The sequence below is a fragment of the Lactuca saligna genome, chromosome 1 (assembly GCF_052625555.1).
Source record: "Lactuca saligna cultivar CGN05327 chromosome 1, ASM5262555v1, whole genome shotgun sequence".
Taxonomy (NCBI): domain Eukaryota; kingdom Viridiplantae; phylum Streptophyta; class Magnoliopsida; order Asterales; family Asteraceae; genus Lactuca; species Lactuca saligna.
This window is the reverse complement of record NC_136417.1, coordinates 16757748-16781559: the sequence shown is the minus strand read 5'-3', so window position 1 is coordinate 16781559 and position 23812 is coordinate 16757748. Positions and strand designations below refer to the sequence as shown.

General features: G+C 37.5%; 1 protein-coding gene and 1 pseudogene across 3 annotated transcripts; both read right to left on the bottom strand.

Moving 5' to 3' along the window:
* Nucleotides 1-7444: 7444 nt before the first annotated feature.
* Nucleotides 7445-9856, bottom strand: LOC145022121 (receptor-like serine/threonine-protein kinase SD1-8). Of its 2 annotated transcripts, none has more exons than XM_078976737.1 (6): nucleotides 9688-9856; nucleotides 9348-9511; nucleotides 9070-9280; nucleotides 8756-8993; nucleotides 8525-8675; nucleotides 7445-7997 (listed from the first exon to the last, which is right to left on the bottom strand). In XM_078976737.1, exons 1-6 carry the CDS (start codon nucleotides 9854-9856, stop codon nucleotides 7692-7694), a joined length of 1239 nt encoding a protein of 412 aa, XP_078832863.1. In that variant the 3' UTR covers nucleotides 7445-7691. The 2 variants fall into 2 exon arrangements, with proteins under 2 accessions (XP_078832863.1, XP_078832865.1); XM_078976739.1 differs by having other exon boundaries at nucleotides 7445-7985.
* On the bottom strand, nucleotides 9819-10833 carry LOC145003036 (G-type lectin S-receptor-like serine/threonine-protein kinase CES101; annotated as a pseudogene). The gene is made up of 2 exons (XR_013661876.1): nucleotides 10069-10833; nucleotides 9819-9947 (listed from the first exon to the last, which is right to left on the bottom strand). The product of XR_013661876.1 is annotated as a G-type lectin S-receptor-like serine/threonine-protein kinase CES101 (transcript).
* Between the last annotated feature and the right edge of the window lie 12979 nt (nucleotides 10834-23812).

The following is a 23812-nucleotide window of genomic DNA, read 5'->3' as shown; positions in this document are numbered from 1 at the left end:
AAGGAAACAATTATCTTATTAATTGATAAATATCTTTAATTAGATCAAAAATATAGTCAAATATATCATATAATCGGATTAATATTGATCTAACATGATAAGGTAACTATCCATATGCAAAAACAACAAGAAATCCCGAGATAAGCACTATCTGACGAGTTGACTCGTCGAGTCACCCTGGACTCGGCGAGTTTAGCTATGGACTCGGCGAGTCCAGCCTCTAGAAAAGCAAAAAAAAAAGCAAATTTGTTAGATATACAATGCATCAATACAATTGAAACCATCCTTGGCTCTGATACCACTGATGAGTTTTGGTCATAAGACATTCTATGTGCTCATACCAACCTTAAAGCTTGGATCTAGGTTTCTCTATTGTACATGCTTTGAATCCAAGACTATAAACCCTAATTCTAGCATATGGAAATCGATATTAACATATAATTAGGTTTAAGATATTACCTTGATTGTTATGTAGCAATAACAATCCTAATTCCTCCTTGAATTGACTTTGGAATGCTTAGAGTCACAAGTGTCACTCCTCTAATGGCTTACAAACACCAAGAGCAAATGGAGAAGGTATAAAGAGAGAGCAGAGAGGTAGGAATTCATCCTTAGGACTTCTTGGGAAGACTTAGACGAATTCATGAGCCTTAAGGGGTTTATATAGGTGTAAAGATTAGGGTTTTAGTCCTTATCCTTATCTAGTTGCTTGCCCACCAAGTAACCATAAGATAAGTCTTAGAAACCCTTATCCTAGTCGAATTCTAAGGCATTATCTCCTTAAATTCGTTCACCCTATATTTAAGATAATCCTTACCTTATTTTGTAACTATCACATAATTACAAATCAGCCCCTCTAGTTTAATTAATTACACTTGATCAAAATTAATTCCTAATTAATTATTGACCAATATTAATTAAACAAATATGATTTCTCCATTAATATATTATTCTTATAACATATTAATAAATCATAATAACCTCTCTCTCTATTTATTTCTCCAATCAAATTGCTTTGGTGAAGGCAACCCAAAAGGACCATACACCATCGGGTCAAGTACATACCAAAATAGTTATGGACTTAGACACTAATCCAACAGTAGCGTCGTCTTCCTAACGGAAAACTCTGGGCATAGTATGTAGTGAGTAGAGTACCTTTAAGTGAGTTAGTGTGTTACCTTCCTAATTAGTTCTTTCTCTTGTATGATAGTGTAGTAGTCATTTATATAGCTCGTAGTGTGTTCTCTTATTCGTGTGTCGTCTCGTAATAGTATGTATTATAGTATGCAAAGTAGTAGCAGTAACGAGTAGTAGTGGCCTTAACTATACGTATTATAGTTAACTTAGTGTGTATGGTTCTTGGCAATCTAGTAGTATAGGCATCGAATGGAATGAAAATACTCGTATCCAACACCAATATACAGGATATATAACTAAGAAATCAACGACAATCGGATTGATAACAACTACCCTAAGCCCACAATCAAACAAGAACAGGAAATAGGGCGAGCTATCGGTCCTAAGTCCTTCAAGTCTTACTTATATAAATATATTGGTGTGGTTACATTTTATAAGAAAATTTATTTAATAAAAATCTTGTCAAAAGGGAACATTTAGAAAATAGTTTATTTATCCAAAATAGTTCTGAAAACGCAAAGTTCTTTTATAAGGCATAATGATAAATCACATGTGATTTGAACTACGAGTAGTGAATCACATGTGATTAATTTTCATAAACATGTATATTTGACTTGCATCCCCCCCCCCCCCCTAAAACATATAAAAACATTTGAAAGGTTCATTAAAGGGGTATGAACTCACCTGGTGTAAGCAGATCCGATGTAACGCCTGTGTTTCCGGGCCTGCCATTTTTAGCAATATAATGGTCTAGGTTAACCTTTGTAACCTGTTTTGAAATAATAAGATTGTATTATTTGAGTATTATGTGTTTTGTGCTTAATTGCTTAATTATGTGGTTTGATTAATTAAGAATAAAAATAAGCGTCAAAATTTAAGTGTGTAATAAACTTGATATCTTTAGATAATGTTGTAGTAGTTGAAACAAGGTTTCCGAAGATATAAAGAATGCCGAAATCCGAGTTATAACGAGGAAGTTATGACCTGTCGAAGTTTCGCGACAGAACCGGCACCGCTGAATAATGTAAAAAGTGAAATTTACATTAGAGCGATATTTAGCGTTAGTGATCTAAATGAGAATTGAAGACCTCGTTGTTAGTATCAAAGCGATAAAAAGTTAGGCAAGAACGAACGTCAAACGAAGAAGGTATGAATTTATAACGAAAATTTCTGTCATGGCCTATTAAAAATAAATAATAAAAATAAAGTCAAAATTAGCCGACGGAGTCTAAACGAAAGTTGTAGAGCGTAGTCTCACCTTTCCTTGGATATAAAGAACGTCGAAAACGGAGTTCGTATGAAGAATATATGAATTTCCGAAGTTTGATAAATAATTTGTATTTATTTTTAAATAAAAAATCCGGCATTATCCGAAGGGGGAGTCAACAGTCCGATCCGACTTACGCGCCGCGTAAGTGAGTACGCCCCGCGTACTCCGAAGAGTGTCGACACTTCGGATGACACATGCAGTGACGATTTCGGAAGCAGTACGCGCTGCGTACTGCAATACGCCCCGCGTAATTGAGGCTTCCAGCCTCCTATAAATAGGATGCGAAGGCAGCCGAGTCTTTTGCCAATTTCTTCTCTTCTCTCTCCTGTTTTGCATCGTTTTGCATGCCAGAAATACCTCGAAGCCCCGGTATTATTCTCGAGCCCCGAGGCAAGTCCCGAGATCCTGAAGATCCTGAGAAGTGCGGTTTCCGAGCCGAAGCTCTGCCCGCGAGAAGTTCGATTTTTGTGGAGATCTTCCAGATCTGCTGTGGATTACTACTTCTGTAAGTCGTAGTGCTGTCCGATCATCTTCTGATCAAGTGAGTGTATACTACCTTTCATAAACGCAATAATAATACAGGTATGATTTGAGTGTATTAAGTTTATTGTCGTTTATACGTGTGAATGCGTTGTTACTTTCTCCTAACGTATAACTATGAAGTATTTTATACGATATACGTGTTATGTGTATATTTTGTTGTTATGTGTGTGAATGTATATTCACTTTCTTCTATCTTACAGATCTGATTATTTCTATATGAAATACGTGTTATGTGTGTGTGCCTCATCTGTTATATGGAAAATGTATTGATCAAGCATGCTATACAAGTTTGAAAATATGTATAAAAATGTATGTTTTTATCTACTAATATGTTGGGTAGAACATGTGTAGATAGTTGGTGTGTAATAAACAGATGAGAGGCCTCGTTGTTGTTTTGATCCAGTCATCTAGCGGAATTTAGATGACGACCACAGACTTTTCTAGACAGTCCAGTGGAACACTAGCAGGCTCATAACCTGTAGGTGTTAATGAACTTGGGTGTTCATTCGCTGTATTCCATCCCCCTCATGGTTGCCTTATTTGACTTATATTGCTGAGGAACCCCCGCAGCATGTGTTGTCACCCCGATGAAAATATTCTTAGATTAGGTCCCTTGTGTTAGTTATTTTAGGGACGTAAAGTGAGAATAACGGGAATGGGTAACTGGGATATTGTTGGTTGATAATAATTAATTTAATTATTTATTGTGGGTTGAAAACCCTATATGCTCACCAGGCTCCCAAGCTTGACCCACTCAGTTTTATTTGTATTACAGGAAGTGGCGCAAGGGCGTAAGATGGATGAACCATCAAGTTGTTTTGTTTACAAGTCTGTATATGTAAATATTTGTTGAATGACTTGTAATGTTATTGTTTATGCTTGTTGGTCTATATCGGAACATGACACCCCGAGTTTTGATTATATAATGAAAAATACATTTCTTTTATGAAATGCTTTGGTAAACATTGTTTTATCATGTTTTGTTTTTTGGAACAAATTCCGCAACTCTTTCAAATCAAAAGGATTTACTCTGAATTTATTTTAAAAGCATAAATGAAAATCGGTCTTTTCTGGCCGAGATTTTGGGGATGTCACATCCGACGAAGGTGCCGGTTGGGTGCTCGGTGTCAAGTAAAGACTTGGACACACTTAGTAAACTATTTAACATATGATAACATATGTTCACATACAATTAGTACATTTAATACTAATCAAACAAATATACGCATCCTAAGAGCGGAAAACACTTTGGTTAAGTGTTTGGAGTGTCCCGGGTAACATTTATGGGTGTAAATGGCTTAGGAATGGAGTTTACTCTCCAAGAGTAAACTCACCATATGGTGTTTACGGCCCAATGAAAACTCCCCATGAGTTTACGGCCGTAAATTCATGGTGAGGGGTTCTAGGATGCTTTAAGGCCTTATACTTCTTCATGGAATTTTGCTAGGTCCAAAACTAAATGGTATGAAGGGATTTAAGGCTTTTAAAGGGGCAATATGGGAGTTTACGGCCCATGAACCACCCCTATGGGAGTTCACGGCCGTGAACTCCTATCCTTTGGTTTTATGGAAGTTTTAAGCCCCTAATTTACTTCTAGTAATTTGTAATAATAGTCTAAGGCCATTTGGGGGACAAAAACCACCTTTTGACATAGTTTGGAGGTGTTTACGGCCTAAGCACTTGCTTGGGCCGTAAACTCCTTTTTACCCCATATTTCCTTGTGTTTGAATGTTCTAAACCCGAAATAGCAAGCCCCTAATTTATGTATTAAGCCTAAGGGTGGTTTAGGAGTGTTTTTGGGGTATTTTTGCAATGATAAGAGGTGTTTACAGCCTAAGCATGTGCTTGGGCCGTAAACTCTCTTTTATGCCCTAAAATCATGTGTTTTGATGATTAAACACTCCTAGACAAATTTCTTAATTGGTTCCTAGGCTCAATGGGACAAGTTTGGGTCATTTTGGCCTCATTTAAGGGGTTTACGGCCTAAGGAGGATCTTGGACCGTAAACTCCTTTTCAACAGCTTAAATGGTCAAATTTTGAGCTACATTCACGAGTCATAATGTTTAGAATAGGTTAGGGTATAGAGAATTACGATTTGGAAGCGTTTGGTTGCGGATTTGAGTCGAAAACGTGATTTATATGAGAGAGAGTATAGAGAGAGGGTGAAAAGGTTAAAATGGAGTTTACTCCCCTTTATATAGGGGCACGACTTGGGGCTCAGCGGAAATCTACCCGATACTGTCGTTTAACGGGGCTTTTGGTCGCACCCGATTTTGTGGTCGTAATAATAAAAACTAACTTTTTCCAATTAAATGGAAATGTGGATTATGTGTTTTTATTTATCTTATCACGACGTTAACGACATAAAAATATAAATAAATAAAACATTTATTTATTTTACGACCCCGAATTAACGGAACTTTTTATAAAATGGAATATTCCGTTAACGGTAACGGGGTAATGTAACGGAATAAACTTTGGGTTGTCACACCATTGACATCTATCATGCGTTCGCCATATCTATCTGTTATCAGATTATTTCAGTTTGCTACCTAAACTGGGTTATATCTTTTGTACAAATTATCATATTCAACATAGTTTCTTGTACTAAGGGCTTGTAGCATATCCCTAAATAAGGGCTTATGCTAGTGCCAAAGTTAAAGAACTTCAAACTAAAGACCTTGTTTGACGAAACTAATTCATCACCCCAGTCCGTGAGATGTTTCCCTAGTTGTAAGGTATTTGTTTTTTATCAGCAACAAGTATTGCTGAAAAATAGAAACATGAAGTGTGGGTGAGTATGAGGAATGTACGACATTTTTTTTTGATTTTTTTTCAAAGAAGAAGTGGACTAAAAAGCAGTGTTGTAAAACTCGCCGAGTTGGCCGATTACTCCTCCGAGTACTCGCTACTCCCCCCCCCTTGCCGAGGCGAGTTACCTAATCCCGAGTACTCCCCGATCGACCCCTTACGGACTGAGTAGTGTTGTGAAATTCGGTCAACTCAGTGATTAATATGTATAATATACTTAATGGTTTATTATTTAACACACACACACATGTGATTATTACTACATATTTATCTTAAATTTTCAGTAATTAATCACGAAGTGAGACCATTATGTGTTTTTCGTTTTTTGTGTATTCACATATATCCGATTTTGTTATATATTTCAATCAACTTATGATTTTATCTTATGATTTTAACATATATATTTCCCTAAAAATATTTCTACACAAATTTTCAAATCCGAGTACTCCCCGAGTACTCCCGAGTACTCTCGAGTACTTGTTACTCGGTAGTCGGCCGAACAGGTACCGAGTAACAAGTTCTACAACATTGCTAAAAAGACAGGATTTTGGATGGACAGAAAAGCTCTAACATTAAGTGATTATTATCATCAATAATCTTAAGACACTTTTCTTGACTTAACCTTCCACAACTCCTGTTTAATTACCTAAGACTTAGTCAACTGTAGTAGACATCCCTTTAGTGTTGATGTGATTAGAGCCCTGTTTTTCAAAGCTCCCATAGTCTTCGCCCTTCTGCCCATTCTTCACGTTTAATTATATCTGACAATAGCTCTTATCTCTTTGGTCTTTCTTTTATAATCATGAAGTTTAATTATTTATAATATAAAAATCACCAATTAATGCTAGTCCCCACCTCCATAGCATCAGTCCCCACCTCAATAGCATCAGTCGGTCACAATTTACCTACTTTTCATTTAAGCCCCTAAAGTATGTAAAACATTTAATTTACATCTTCTATTTTTAAATTTTATTTTATACAAAACTCATTAAAGATCTTTATAGATAGTTGAAATAACTTGTATAAAATATAAACTACATCAAACTGGATCGAGACCGAATTGCATCGGGCCATGTTCGAGATATGGGGTAGGAAATAACACTGCTTGTAAATTCTAAGAATTATGTAATCACTTTTAGATTAAAGTATTTGGATAATACTTCTTTATCTTCAAAAACATAAGAAGAAAATGAGAAAGTATGTTTTCGTAAGTACCAAAATTATAACCAAAATATGGTTAAATATTTTTCTTGTCTAAAATCTGTCGCAAGACAGTTTTCTGTTCCAAAACTGTCTTTAACAATAAAAAAATTGTCACAAAAACAGGAATTTTAATAAGAATGATAACAAATTCAAAAACAGGGTTCATTTTCAATGATTCTACCCGAGCCAGGGCTCTGCCCCTTGGACCCCGCTCCTAGAGGCGCTGCCCTCGGACACCCGTTCGTTTAGGGGCTTTGCCCATAAATGACAATCTACTTTGAATTTTGTATAAAATTAAACAAGTGTGCACTCCGCACCTTCGTTACTTGTTTAATATTAATCAAGATTGATTTCGATCAACAAATCAATCTATTACACTTAAATACAGGTAGTGAACCAATTCATCAACAAGCCATACTACTTATATTCGGCTGTTGGTGCAATTATGTTATCAAGTCACTCTTAAATATAATTATGCAGGTTCGTCAACTATCTTATCATACTTAATTTGGTAGAAGTAACAAAGTAGACAAGTAGAGTAATTAAGTCGGGTAACGAGTTATGTTTTATATTAGTATAACTTTTATAAACACATCATACTCTAAATATTAATAAAACAATTAAAACAGTGAATAATGTGTTAGCAACCGGCCATATTTCTTTCCATGTTGCAACTCTATAGATCCCGTGACGAATACCGATATTACATATGTGTATTTCTGCCTCCTATCTTGCTACTAAAATCGAAATTGATTGCCCATTTACAGAGCCATTTCCCAAATTAGCATTTCTTACCGAATCTGCGTCATGCCTCTCAATGTAGAATGCGGGTCGTTTTGGCTCTGGTAAATGCATTTTTTCATTTGTGAGCATAGAAATAACTTCTAACATGGTAGGTCTGTCCATCGCATGTTCTTGAACACACAAGAGACCCACATGGATGCATGTCATTACTTCCTTGGGATTGCATGACTCTTCAAGTATCGGATCCATCAACTCCAAACTTCTGCCTTCGTTCCACTGTTCCCATGCCTGAATCAGGTTAATCATTTACGCAACATTGTTTAAGATATATGTGGAGTCCAAGATTGTCTCTCCAAAAAAGCCCTTATGGAGAAAAGGAAGACTCAAACATATATACACTTATAGGACCATGTCACACTAATGTGAGATACACTAACACCCCCCACATAGATGGGGGTTTGATGAGGACTAACATGGATGTGTTGGGGTCCTATATATCTTGGACTCTACATACTTTTTGGAAAGACAATCTTTGACTCTACCCACATGGATTAACACATCCATGTCTACGCACAATTCCACATCGAGCCTCCATCTTTAAAGGGAAGTATTAGTTTATCTCACATCAATATGACACGGTCCTATAAGTGTCTTTATATATTGGATTTCCCCTCTATCCATAAGGGCTCTTTTCTTTTGGAGAGACGATCTTGGACTCCACATATATTTTACACATTGAGTTAATGACTTTCTTCTCAAACAATAAATAACTTGCATCAAATGAAAAAAACCAGTCTTGGATAGGATTAACTTACTAGCCCAAGAAGGTTGAGTGGGTGTTCCACATCATAGCTCCCATGATTCATCTTGTTGCTCACAATTTCAAGCAACAAAACACCAAAACCAAAGACATCTGTCTTGGTTGAAACCGTGCCTTTCATCATATACTCTGGCGGCATATAACCACTGGATATCACATCAAGCGTTATCATTTGTGAGTTTGTTATAGGAACTCCTACTGAAGACAAGACATGTTATGGACTCACCGTGTTCCAACGACTCTGCTTGTATTTGCTTCAAACTCATTGATCTCAATTAATTTAGCCATACCAAAATCAGATATCTTTGGCTTCAGGTAGTCATCTAGCAATATGTTACTTGCTTTCAGATCTCTATGAATAACCCTCAACCTTGAAAATATATGGAGATATAGGAGTCCTTGAGCAATGCCATCAATGATTACAAAGCGACTATTCCAATCCAGTAATCCTTTCTTCCTAGGATCTTTTAACAAATAAGTAGCAGCATCCAAAGAAATAACCAAGCTCATGTGCAAAATGTAGCAAATGTTAGATCTTACCAAATAGAAAGGAGTCCAAGCTTTTATTAGGCATGTACTCATATACAAGGATTTTCTCTTTCTTCTCAACGCAACACCCTATAAGCCTGACAAGATTAGTGTGTTGAAGTGTGGCAATGAGTTCGGTTTCATTCTCGAACTCCTTGACTCCTTGTTCAGAGCTTCTTGAAAGTCGTTTTACAGCAACCTTTTGCCCATCAACTAAATTTCCCTGTGAAATCCAGCACCTGAGCTTTTATCTGGATTGTTCTTTAAAAGGGTGTCTTTTGGAAGTTTACCTTATAAACTGCTCCAAACCCCCCCTCTCCTAGCTTATTAGTGTTTGAGAAATTGTCTGTAGCAGATGAGATGCTTTGAAAGGTGAAGTAATGCAGCTCAGTGTTCATCTTCTTATCTGTTCGTACATACCTCTGTAACAACTTTTGGATTTTCTTGGAAACCCCTAATTTGTTAATAGGTTACATAGGTAGAATGATTAGTATTGAAGTCAAAACTTTCTACCGTTGTACATCAACTCGAAGTCTAATTTGGGAATTATAGAACATTTCTTTAAAAATATAGAGAAATTATATTGTTGAAAGCCAGGAAGATAACAGAGTGAAAAGTTGAGGTTTATACCTCTAATATGAAGCTTCTTGCATACCAAGTAGCATGATAGGAGTGAAGCCAAAGATCCTATCCCGATGATGAACCAAATCCACTTCTTCTTTTTTGCATTTAAAAAATTCTCTTTTCTTATATGCCAATAACTGTTATGATCATTTGCAGCAAATGCTAGCGCACGCATATTTTATCTTTAAACGAGAATCAACTAAATAAACAATTCTTTGAATTGTTTTACAGTTATATTAATGGGCAAGATTAAATTTTCCATACTCCTACAAAAGACATCCGAAATGAAACAAATACGTAGGAAAGAAAAACAGATTATGTATATTAATAAAGGGCACTTAAATTTGTCGACCAACAGTAAAGCATCAATATTGTGAACTGACTAACCTCTCTCATAAACGATGGTGTAATATACTCTGAATGGGTAATTTTCAGCATGGGTTGGGTTGTATATCCTTTTGCCATAAGTCTTGCACTCTGACCTGTTTGTTGTTCCATAAGTATAAGCTATGCAAGAACAATTACTCCAGCATATTCTTTGGCAATCATATGAAGTCAAGTTATAGCTTTCATCATATTCATATACGTCCCCATATATATATACGTTGCCAATTCTCCTCTCAAAGTAATAGCCTTTCCTACAACTTAACTCTTCAAACTCATATTCAGCACAACCAACACCTGTATTGTACGTTGAGCCTGAGTGGCATTGGATGTAAACGGAAAGAGCTGAAGCCTTAAGCTGACCGCCTAAATGCATCCTCAGAGCTGGCGATGAATCGTATGTTTTTGTTAAATACATGAAGGATTGCTCGGTTTCGTTAGATATATAGTAGAGGCGGACATCAGGGCAAAAATTTTGTAGAGCAGTGTTTTGAAATCCACGATTCTTCCAAGATCCACTCCTCCAGTGGATGTTCCCAGGCCTCAAGATCACGATTTGACCTGTGCCATTTGGGTCTGTTGTGAACCTAAAAGACCCATCGGCTGGAAGCTCGTGACTCCGCCAAGAAGTGAGTGACCATCGATGCCCAGTTTCATCCCAGGAAGAAGGGTGTCTGTTGGGTAATCAAAGCTTTGCCATAAAACCCGTTTAACAGACCCATCTGGATGTAGTTCTTGCAGTATGAAATTTCCATTATCCAACAGGGTTATGGGTTAATCGGTTTTATTATTTTAGGAGTTTATTTTGTTTAGTTTAAATAATGGGCAATTAGGAAAGTAGCTATATTTAAGTCTTTTATTTTATATTCTGCATAGTTTTAGAATTCAAGTAGGATACTTATTTGTCTACTATAAACAGGATCAATAGTGTGGTATTTTCTTTTATGCAAAACCTTTTCTAGTTTACTTTTGTTCAAGTAATATATTGGTTTCAATTCTTCCATTCTCACGTATTCTTTTTACTTGTTGCATAAGGGTTTATTTTTGCTTGTTATTTACACAAGTTTTCAACCCAAGTAATCTTACACTTGGTATCAGAGAGCGGTTTAGTTGAAAGGGGTGTGATTCGAGGTTGATTAGAAGCAACCCCGGTTTCTTTTAATTGGGCTTGTGAGAGACTAACCGGAGGCGCGGAGTAAACGAACGGGAAGACGTCAAAACGGGTGGCTTTGATTCGGTTCGTTTTGCGGGTGACGGAAGACGCTAAAGGTGGTCGTGACCTTGTCTTGTTGTCTGGTGGAAGAGTGCTCTCGGAACAAGCTTGATTAAAGAAGTCGGGGTTAAGGAGAAAAGGATGTCGTTGGTTAAAGAAGGAGGTTCGTTGACATATCAAGTTCCGGTTTTGACTCCAACGAATTATCCGGTGTGGGCGGTTAAAGTCAAGTCAATTATGGATGCACATGGCATATGAGAGACGGTCGAACTGAAGACGTTAGATAAAACACCGGATCAAAAGAAGTCAAAACAAGCTCTTGCTTTTTTGTTTCAAGCGATACCCGAAGACATGGTGTTGCAAATGGCGAGTTACACCGACCCAAAGCAAGTTTGGGATGGGCTAAAAACACGGTATTTGGGAGTGGATCGGGTGAGAACGGCTCGACTTGCAACCTTAAAAAGGGAGCTTGAAAGTTTACGCATGAAAGAGGATGAAACGGTTGATGATTTTGTGACAAAATTATCCGGTTTATCGTCAAAAGTAAGGGGTCTTGGATATGAGCTTGAAGAAGGTGATTTGGTAAAAAGGTTACTAGATTCGATGCCTAAGTCATTTCTCCAAATCGTGGCTTCAATAGAGCAATGTTTCGAGTTGGATTCAATGTTATTCGATGAAGTGGTTGGTAGATTAAAGGCGTACGAGGAGCGTATAAGAGGAACTGAGAAAGTGGAGAACACTCAAGGTGGGTTGTTGTTGGCTAGTGATGAAAAGTCACATGTTTGTAAGCATTGTGGCAATGGACGTTCAAATCGGGATGACTTTGGATGTGGCCGGGGAAGAGGTCGGGGGTCCAGGAGAAGTCGAGATGGTAATGAACGTGTTCGGGATAAAAGTAACGTTAGATGTTACAGATGTGGTGAGCTTGGTCACTATAAAAACGAGTGTCCTAAATGGGAAAAAGAAGAGGCGGGTCTAATCGAAGAGGAGCCGAAATTGTTTTGAACGAGTGGCTCGTATGACCAAACCGATTAAGGGAGTGATTATTGGGTTAATCGGTTTTATTATTTTAGGAGTTTATTTTGTTTAGTTTAAATAATGGGCAATTAGGAAAGTAGCCATATTTAAGTCTTTTATTTTATATCCTGCATAGTTTTAGAAATCAAGTAGGATACTTATTTGTCTAGTATAAATAGGATCAATGGTGTGGTATTTTCTTTTATGCAAGACCTTTTCTAGTTTACTTTTGTTCAAGTAATATATTGGTTTCAATTCTTCCATTCTCATGTATTCTTTTTACTTGTTCCATAAGGGTTTCTTTTTGCTTGTTATTTACACAAGTTTTCAACCCAAGTAATCTTACACAGGGTACCACTTGCGTTGCGTGCTACTGGAGTAGGACTAACGAGATCAACTACACTGAATCCACTTGATAAAATGCACAGCTTGCCATGGACATCTATCATGAGCTTTCTATACATATCTGTGATAGGATTGTTCCTGTTAGTTACCCAAACTGCCCTATCTTTCAGATCATATATATCATCACATCCGGCACAACACCCAGTGCAATGAATGGTTTTTGGATTCTTGTTGTACAAGTCATCATATCCACCAGAAATTTTGCTTCTTCGGGGGTTGTAGAATACCCCTAAATAAGGGCTTATGCTAGTGTCAAAGCTAAAGAACTTCAAAGTGAACACCTTGTTTGATGAAATCAAATAGTCCCAGTCCTTGAGCTCTTGACCTTGTTGTAAGGTATCTGTTTCTGAGGAACAAGGACGGATTAAAAGATTCCAAGTTAAAGTGACGTAGATGATGAGGAATATACTATTGTTTGCCATTCTTTCAAGGAAGAAGTGGATCGAAAAGATGTGATCGAGTTGAACACATAAGTCCTAACTTTAGACATCAGTTGATTTAATAAGAGATATATCAAGGACATACTTTGACCAATCAGAGATATATCAAGGATAGACAAAATTACATAAATGATCCTTATGGTTTAACAAATGTCACAACTTTAGTTATTATTAATTTTTTTTATGGATGTGATTTTTATGGTTTCTAAATCTTGTATGGTTGATCCATGTGGTTTCATATTATTTGCAAAATTGATCTAAAATTAATAGTGTACCCTTTCATAATTTCATTTTCCTTTTTTTTTTTCAATAAAATTGTATTTAAAATAAATATAAAAAAATAAATAGACACCCGCCCAACACCAACCCACCTCAACCCTAACCTAATCTCATCATCACCCCCTACCACCTTCATCGTCTTCTTCTTCCTCATGTTTTTTTTATCTAAGTATCTAACAATTCCTCTCTTCAACTAATTAGTGATTAATGTCATTGAAATTAATCTCACCGCCTTTGTCCTTCTTCCTCGTATATCAATATGCCCCATGCCATATTCATCATCTTCTCCACCTTGCACCTTCCATCATACTGTAACGTTGGTTCCGATATGTACTTAAATTTACAATGTATTCTAATTTATAGAACAACTCGACGAGTTGGGAGCCTCAAACTCATCGAGTAGAGATTGTAAGGGTCGTGCATTTAAGTGACCTACTCGACAAGTTGAGAGGCCTCAACTCGACGAGTAGGCTGAGGGAAATGAAACCCTAATTTCTAGGGTTTTGTAACCTATTTAAAGAACATAAACTCCCATAACCAGCCCCTCACCAGCCTCCCTAAACCCTAAATCATATTGTGAGCTCCTTGTTGGGAAACTAGAGGGTTTGAGTGGATTTTTGTGTGTTCTTGTGCTTAGTGAAGGACTTGGAAGAGCTTGAAGGTTATAGAGCTTGAGAAGAGACACTAGATCTAGGATCTCACCCGTCTTTGGCAACCTTCTGAGGTATAAAGTCTCAAACATGGTGCTTAATAGCTTAGATCTTTCTTGTTTTTGTTTTATGGATCTTTTAGACCCCATTGTTGGAACATGATAAACCCTCATAGTTGTGATGCTGAAAAATTCCATTCTTAGTGTTAATTGGTCCTAAGATTCATAAAAAGGGGGTTCTAAACCCGTTCATGCTCAAGAAAAGACCATGTCCATAGAAGTAGTTTACTATATCTCGAGTTTAGATCCATTTGAGGCATGCAAAGCCATCAAGTTGTCGACTTTACGAATGTATATAATCGAAAAAACATAGATCTATATTTTGGAACCTTAGATCTGAGGAAAAGGCTTAATAGATTAAGAACTATGAAGAACTCGACGAGTTGGTTCGGTGGGTCTCGATTCTATGAAAAAGAGAAACTTGGTGAGTTAAAGGGGAACTCGACGAGTTGTATTGCGATTTCATGATCTTTCATGATGGATATCTTGATGATATGGATTTTGGGGCCTTTGATAATGAAACAGCAACTGCAACCATAAAATTCAAAAACAGAGAAGGAGTTCTTAGGCTCGTTAGCGCTAAGGATCTTCTAAGATTCAGAGAGAGAGAGACATTCACACTTTGGCCCATCATCAAATCGTGTGTACGAGGGAGATCATGGAGGCTTCTACAAAAGAATTTACAAGAATGGTTGCCACAGTTATCAAGGATAGGCTCTGGATGGGATCTATGGGAAAATATGACCTAAGGCTGTTTGAGATACCAAAAGATTTAAGACCAAGTCTATGCTAACCTCAAACCAAGGGGGATATTGATAGGTCAGAAGATAGTCGTTCAGTCTAGGCATCCATCTTGTATAGGTCTTGGTAGGCTTTTGCGCTTTGTAATGGTGTTTGTAGCTTGTTGTGTGGCTATGTACGGCCGGACTCGTGTGTACGGTCGAACACCCTGTGTGCGGCCGTACATGGGTGTACGGATGTACACGCGTGTACAACTGGTGGTCCTATAAATAGAGTGTGTCTGTATCAATTTTAGGGTGACATATGTGTGTATATCCAAGGTGTACCTGACGGTTTTGTGATATTAACGTGTGCATGCTTGGTTTAATCTTTCCTCTACTCCATTCTTATTCTGATTGATTTCTATATGTTTGATCACTGGTTTGGATCATTGAAATCGGGACTTACACAAGTTTTTATTAGGCATGTACTCATATACAAGGATTTTATATTTTTTCTTAATGCAATACCCTATAAGCTTGACAAGATTAGTGTGTTGAAGTTTGGCAATGAGTTCAATTTCATTCTTGAAATCCTTGAATCCTTGTCCAGAGCTTCTTGAAATTCATTTTACAGCAACCTCTTGCCTATCAACTAATTCGCCCTGAGAAATTAATCCATCACATGCATGGGATTTCATCTGAGAAACGGTCCATGTGTTTACAAAAGTTACAAAAATATTCCCTATCTAATAGAAATTTTGTAGGTTTAGTGCCTACACATTCCTACATGGGCAAGTTTGATCCCCCCAAACAGTGCACACAAAACGATAAAATGATTTATTGTATTACTTTCCATTTTTGTAACTAGAACATAGTAAGCAAAACCTTGCCTGAGAAGCAGGGAGCGGGCAATTTCTAGGTATTTATAATATATTAAAAAAGGTATTAATCACATGGATGGATCCATGTTGTTACATAAACTCCACACCTTAATTTGCCAACTTTTCATTCAAACTCCACCAACTTCTGTTGCTCGGTTTGAGATGGTTCAAGTAATTTTGCACAAGCAGCTCATAAATAGTGGAAGAAGCTTATGTTAATCAACCCCCACGCTTTGTGTATCAAGTTGTTGCGATATTCTAGCAGAGTTTGTAGCTTAATTTCTCCATCCATGTTTTTCTTTTCCCAAGCCTATTTATCAGTCTCATTTCATCTCAATAAATCATCCATGTTTGGTTGATCATCAATATCAACGTGTTCTTTGTTTTTCTTTTACTTCAAATTTATTCCAATAGATCTTACTTTTTTATGTGAACCTCATTTGATCACATCCATCACTACATTATGTCAAGAACAAAGGCACATATTAACACTATTATAACGCCCTGTTTCGAATCGTTTTCCTAATTCAGGACTTTGTCATGAAGATAGGTTATCAAAAGGATTAAGGCCTTTAGAAAAGATAGATTTAGACCCATTTAGGTACGGACGATGTAATTAAGGTGATACGGGATTTTGGGTTGTGCCTTGGTGCCAAGGGGTATGTCGGTAAAGTGGTAGTTCAAGCTCTTTATGAGTTTTGGATTTATGTTTGGAAGGTTTTGTGTCACAACTAGCCTTTTTAACAAGGAAACTCAGTCCTCAAGTAAGCATGGACTATTGTGAGACTTGTGCTAACAAATCTAAGTGTAAAATATGAGTTCCTAATGAGCCGTGTAGTGTTAGAATGCAAATCTCTCCCAAATCTCCCCAAGTATGTGAAATCTCTCCCAAATCTCTCCAAGTATGTGAAATCTCTCCAAGTATATTGAATCTCTCCCAAATCTCTCCAAGTATGTGAAATCTATGCCAAATCTCACTAATTATGTGAAATCTCTCCCAAATCTCTCCAAGTATGTGAAATCTCTCCAAGTATATTGAATCTCTCCCAAATCTCTCCAAGTATGTGAAATCTCTCCCAAATCTCCCCACATATCTCAAATCTCTCTCAAACCTTTCTAAGTACCTTCCCCAGTCGAAAACAACTCAAAACCAGAAGAGGAAACCCAACAGGACCCTCTTGGTCCTAAACCTCTCGTCCGGAACCCTCTTGGACCTAAACCTCTCGTCCGGAACCCTCTTGGTCCTGAACCTCTCGTCCAGAATGCCTTCTTAGAATCCAAGAGGAAGCATCTTCGGAAGCTCCCCCCCCCCCCCCCTTCGGAACCTCTAAAGTAACTCCGGAAGTGAGAAGCTCCGGAAGGCCCTAGTACTGAATCACCTCGCATCCGGATAAGTTCACAGCTCCGGAAGTTCTTACCGCACCTCGTTTCGGAAGACTGCTGGCCAGACCAGACTTCGCTCGCATGACTCCGGAATTTGGAAGATGGCTTCGGAATTGGTCGGTTGACTCCGGAACCTTGAAGAAAGCCTCCGGAACTTCCCTCAGCCCTCCGGACCTCACATTTTGACTCCGAAAATTCCATAAGGACTCTGAATTTCGTTTCTAAGCTTCGAATTTTTGCCATTTCCGGACCATTTCATCATTCTAAGGCATTTTGGAGTCGGAACTCTCACCAAACTCATATTTTTCATATCTTAGACCCCTTAAACCTCTATTTTATGCCAAATTTAATTATTTAAACATATTTGCATAAAATAAAAGCTTAGAATTTAGGATGATCCTATCCTAAATCAAGATAAGGACAAAGAGGTTGACTTTGTGATGTGATGAAATTTTCATTTCTCATGCAAATTTTACCCACCAAATAACAAAGCTTGGACCATCAGATCCCCATACACCAAAGAATCCCTCCCTTTTCTTACTCTTAAGCACGACAGTAGAAAAAAATTTGGCCTTTTCACATTTCCATATCACTTTTTTTCCTGTTCTCTCACCTACTCCTCCCAAGAGCAAAAATCAAGGATCTTACTGGAAGCAAAATTCCTCAAATCTTCCCTGGAGTTTTTCTAAAGTAAGTTCTCCTCTCATTTAAGATTTTACATAATTTTCAAGATGAATCCATATTATTTTATTCATAATAATATGTGAAAAATCACCTTGAGGATAACTTTCTCCTAAGGAAGTTCCTCATCTCAGCCAAAGATTGGGCTTGAAATCTTCACTCCTTCACTCCATGCAAATAACTCATCAACTAACTCAAGGTCAGCAGCATACTCCAATTTTTCCAAGTTTTTTTTTATTGTTTTTAGGGGAGAGTACAATTCCAAGTCTTGTGTAAAATCATGATCTAATTGCTTATTGTGTATCCATGCCATCTTACATGCGCTTAAGTATGAAATTCCTTACTCTTAGTTCGAAAACTCGAGATTTTGGTTAAGTCTCAAGAGTTTGGATTATATTTCACAAAACATGTTTAGAAACAAGGACTAGTATACACCAAGTATAAGTCACAAATTTTTACAACTATAAGAAATTGCTTCAAGCTTCACTTAAACAAGTTGTTAGACAAAATATTTTGGGAAGTGATTAAATATGAAAATAATTATATTTTGAAATCATTGTTGGTCAAACATAAATATAAAGGTTATATTGGAGCATTATTTCATGCTCATGACTGTTAACATATGAACTGACTAGTTCAGTTTATTTATAAATATTTTAATATGAATAGCTTTATCAAGAACAATATACGAAAATAGAGTTTTTCGTGACAAAAATATTTGCATGTCAAAAATTGTTGCCGTAAAAACCTCCAAGAACATAAGTAATGTTCAATATGTCATAAAACAGAAAAAGCGTGTCATAACCGACAGTTATAAATTTATACAAATTATAACTTGACACTTTTTCTCTTGACTAAAATAGCTATTTTTCAATAAACAAAAAGGAACTAACACGAGCACCCAGTTAACGAGCACAATCAACAATATGGAACGAGAATGATATTTCTATTCAATATGTACAAATTTTATTCTTAATCTAACAAATAATGGATCTCTAATGATTTCTCAAAAGGTTGTTAATATTTTAGTCAGACAAATCTCAAAAGTACCTAAATATAAAAATATTAGTGTACGTCTAAAGTCCTATAAGGAGTTATAGCCAGAGTCTCCTGGAGGGAGAGCGGGAATTTGTGTATAGATCTATACGGGGTTGGCACCCCGCACCTTCGCGGTTCGCTATAGCTAGACCGGCCAATCGAGGGTGATAAATGTCTTTATCAAACCGAGGGTGCCTGAGAAGCGCCAAAATAGGCCTTCTCAATGATTAGTATGGTTATAACCACTCACTAGAATATGTTTTATTAACTAAAAATTTATGAAAGGAAAACCTCATAAATAAATTTTGGCACGTTGTGTCGACTGTCCTACACATGGTAGTGATAGTCCGTATTTGTTGCGTTGACTGTCCTTTTTCATTGCGTAGAATGTCCACAATCGCGATGTTGATTCTTTCACTTATCAAGTATAGGGTCTTAATACTGCTATTTTACAAATTAGAAAACGTAAGACTTTATGGAAAACATATGTAAACGATTTTGAAAACCATAAACTAGCACACACATAGACATGTATACACAGTTAGAACAGAACTTACGAATATTCTATAGCAGAAAATATATGATTTTCTGGAGAAAATGATTTTATACGATTTCGATAACGATAAACTAGAACGCACACTCAATTTTACTCGATAAGAATAACAAGATGTTCAACTATATTCACTTTTTGAAAATAGGGGATTTACTGGAAATGGTTGACTATCACTATACAAAAGAACTATTCTTGAACACAACTCGTCTTTACAAACTACACTACTTTTCAAAACCACTCCTTATAAGGATGAACGAAAGTAATGACATGTGAACATATATCTATGATTTTCAAAGCAAGGCTTCAAACGATTTCATAGAAAATATTGGATTTTCTGAATGTGCAACGATAACGATTTCGAAACAATTGTAAACCTATTTATACAAAAATGCTTATGAACTCACCAAGTTTTTAGGTGATGCTTTTCAAAACGACTTGTATTCTCAGGGATCTAGTAAGCAGGTAACGAGGGATGCAGATGCTGGACTATTTAGCTATAGTTTGGAATTTTTTTTCTGCTTATGTCTCTTTTGTTTAATTCGAAGAACAACTACAATATGTAAACAATGTAAGATTGTTATCTCAATGTATAATGTTTGGATTGCTCTGTTTCATGTATATTCGATTGTTATGATACTGCACAATGAAGTCACCCGCCTCCAGACATTTCCACTGTCTGGTCCGGGGTGTGATAAATTGGTATCAGAGCATTGTTTATAGTGAACTGGTCTATCTAGCCATACAAGATATACAACTATAAATACAATGGGACTAAAATAAACTCTGCCTAAAAGTATACTTTAAGGAGATAAGTATTTTATAAAAGTATACATAATTACTAACCCAGTATCATAACGAGAAGAAACCAAAAGTAACTAATGGTTGAACACTACAATCAAACCTGGGCAGTTATGTAATCATATTTGGGATAAATATAGCCTGATCAACTATATTTATTTGAGATATGACAAACATGTGCTTGGGAGTGATGGTGGTGTTGCAACAAACCTAAAACCTAACAACTATGTGCACAAGAGAATATTAGAACCGACCATCAAGTTTAAAATACTATAGAGTATTTTAGGATACTATAAAGCCCTCCCACACCTAAAATATCCATGTATATCTCGTGTCGCGACTCTTGCACCAACGACGTAGTCGAAATTCCTCACCGAGATTTCTACTACCCTGTTACAGTGATTGCGGATGAGGCAAGGAGAGACCGAAAGAAGTCTAAGAGGAAAATCCAGAAGTGAATCCTAAGGAACACCAATAGATGAATCGTGAAAAGGAGGATTCCGACTAACAACCCAACAAGGATAAAAGCGCCAAGGAAACCATTGGCGAAGCTCTACCCAATTGATAGTAGATCAGAGACCCTTTCACATTTCTCTTCCCAGATAAATAAACACCCCATATAGGTACTCCTGGAATGAACATACCTAGAAACAAAATGATACCCACGCAAAAACAAGTTGAGAAATTGGCTCCTATCCAACTTAGGGCGTATCTCCACAATGGACAATCCGATCCACAATCGACGTGCACCGAAATCCGATAGCCAACACCCTCACGAATCATGCATCACCTTTGTCTAGACCACAAGTAACCCAAAATGACTCACAGTTTCCAACCCTCTGTCATGGAGTAATGGAGACCATAAACAAAGCCTGATATATGGGAATGTAAATTCGATCCCCCACAAGTAACAAGAACACCATTCCAAATGCCTTACGCAACCCACAAGTAAGATTAGAAAACTAGGCAGTGATCATTTGGAGACCACAAATCATAGCAATCAAGGCAAAGACAACCTCAGTAGTGTAAGGAACACAAAAAGGGAACTCATAAAATAAGTGGAATGGCCAAGCACTTTGTGCGCCAAAACAGGATCACCCCATCACTCGCCTTAGGTTCGTAATGCCCTTAATCGCAAACAGTAGTATTAAACCAAGAGGAGTACATCCTCCAAGAATCCATACAACCAAATCTGCTAACTATACTGCAAACTATGTGCTATTTTGACAGACATAATGTCATGTAATATATGTTTTCACTCAATACCATAACAGCATCATGGGGATGTAGGTTGACACAATTAACACTAGTATGTTAAGATTATACGAGTAAACTTACTTGAAACTAACTACAAGTACTTACAATCTCACCTTTCATGTGCAATAGAGTTATGTCATCTCATGAGGACAAACAGTACCCCGACCATGCACCAGTCCTATGAATAGACTCCGCCAGTTTCCAAGCTACTGTAACAGCCGTTGTGGCAGCCGCCATGGCATATTTAAATGCCAACGACACAAACGAAGTTGGAAGAAATGTCAGTAATTTCAACCGTAACAACAACCAAGGAAACCAACGAAGGAAAACTCACAAATGCACTCAAAAACCGAAACCTAAGAACTAGAAACGAAAGCTCATGAACGAAAAAGGAGGTAGTTTAACTCAGAGGTTTATTAAAAGGTATCAAGCGGGATTAGTCCCTACCCCTACTAATCCTACTCCTCGCACATTGACACAACCATACCTTGGGAACAATCCACCCTTCAACAAGTGCAAATACCATCATTGGGGATCCTGCCAGACATTTCGTTGTAAAAATGTGCAACAAGATGGGGCACACCTCCCGCTACTGTAGGTCCCCGACCCCATGCGTCACCCCAACCCTTAACCCGGAAGTAAGTCCAGTTTTTCGAATTACCTTGATTTATAACAGAACCTTTGGGTCACTAAAACACCTAACAAGGAGAAACAAGATAGATCTAATGGTAACAACGAAAATGAAACTAATAACGATAAGAACATGAACATAGAACACCCTGTCATTCCTAGAAACCAATACTCCTTAAATCGACGTAACAACAAGGCATCCAATTGCATCATTTGACACGGACAAGATTGATCCTCACCTAATAAACCTTGAACTCTGCAAATAGACTTTTGTCTTACTAAATCGAATAACAAAACTCTTCCAGCCAGTAACGACAAATCCCTAGCAACCAGACAGCTAAGTTCTGGTGTATGAAATACGACGCCCCTCCCTAGCCCAAAGATTAAAACCAAAAGGGTGAAGGACATCAAGGGAATTTGAAAGGCTTCCAACCTTCCTCCAAATGTTCCTAAAATCCCTTTGGAAGCCTCAACCATGTGCTAAGTAGAGATATAATCACCCCGACTTCTGGAACCACCCCAATAACCAAACACCCAATACCACTTAGCACGACCACCAGAACAGATAATGTCTAATCACAAGATCGACATAAAATGTAAAGTAAACATCAGACCTAGTCCCTAACCATAGTAAGCACCTGTCTAACTCATAAGGGAGAAAGACGAAACTACCATAGGCACCACCGACTACGAGTAAGCCAAGCAAACCCACCCTAAAAAAAATCAATACTCCCAACCCCAAATCAGAGATTCGTTCAACCACCAGCAGGGAACTAGCAGAGGCCAACCTACCATTAGGTTGGAAAAACCCTAGGAAAAAAAACTCCCAAGATAATCTAAGACTCATGAGGTCAACTACATCACGTAAAATCAACCTTGGTGACCATAGTACCAACTCTTAAGGCCCAGAAAACTCTACTTCTAGGACACCAGGATCCCGATCCCTAGAAGACCATTCAATAGGCCTCGCCAAGAAAGGGACCCGATAACCCATAGCCTCCGATTGACCTAAGAACCTAGTTTCGGACATTTTTATCTTCCATGTGTTCGACACTCATAAGTGTCAGACCACCAAAAGTCTAGAAATCCCACCTACCTATAATCGGGTATTTATATAACAACAACTGCCACCCGAGCATATGAGTTGCATTCTTCGAGGCCCTATGTGGCCGGAAGTGCAGATCATCCTCTCCCAAGCTGAGAAAAGAGACACCCAACTGAAAAGAAGACAAACACCCAATAGCACACTCCTTAGACCAAAGATTATTCGAGAAACCACAAAAAAAGGATAGTCTAAACCCGAACACAACCCCAAACACCGTAAAGCCGAAAAAAGATCTATGCAGATAGCAGGTTAAAGCTTTGGAAACCCGAAGTAGGGGATCATGGTATTCTTAAAGATCTTCCCTTAAGGAAGGATGACTCGATTTGAAAGGAAAGGTAAACTAAATCCCCGATGCACCAGACCATTCGAGATCCTCGCACGAATTAGTCTGGTAATCTAGAAACTCCAACTACCTTCAAAGCGTAGTAACGTACATCATGTGTTCCATGGGTCGAACCTAGGAAGTGTCTATTAGAAAAAACCCTTCCAGACCCACTAGACAAGATTAAGTGAGTTATAATCTCCTAATAGTTGATCAACTTATCGAGACAATGGATAGAAAAGTTAAGCACACAAAACAAACCAACATCCCGATGGTGAAGGTTCAAGGGAACGCTAGGCGTGAGCCGGTATTCA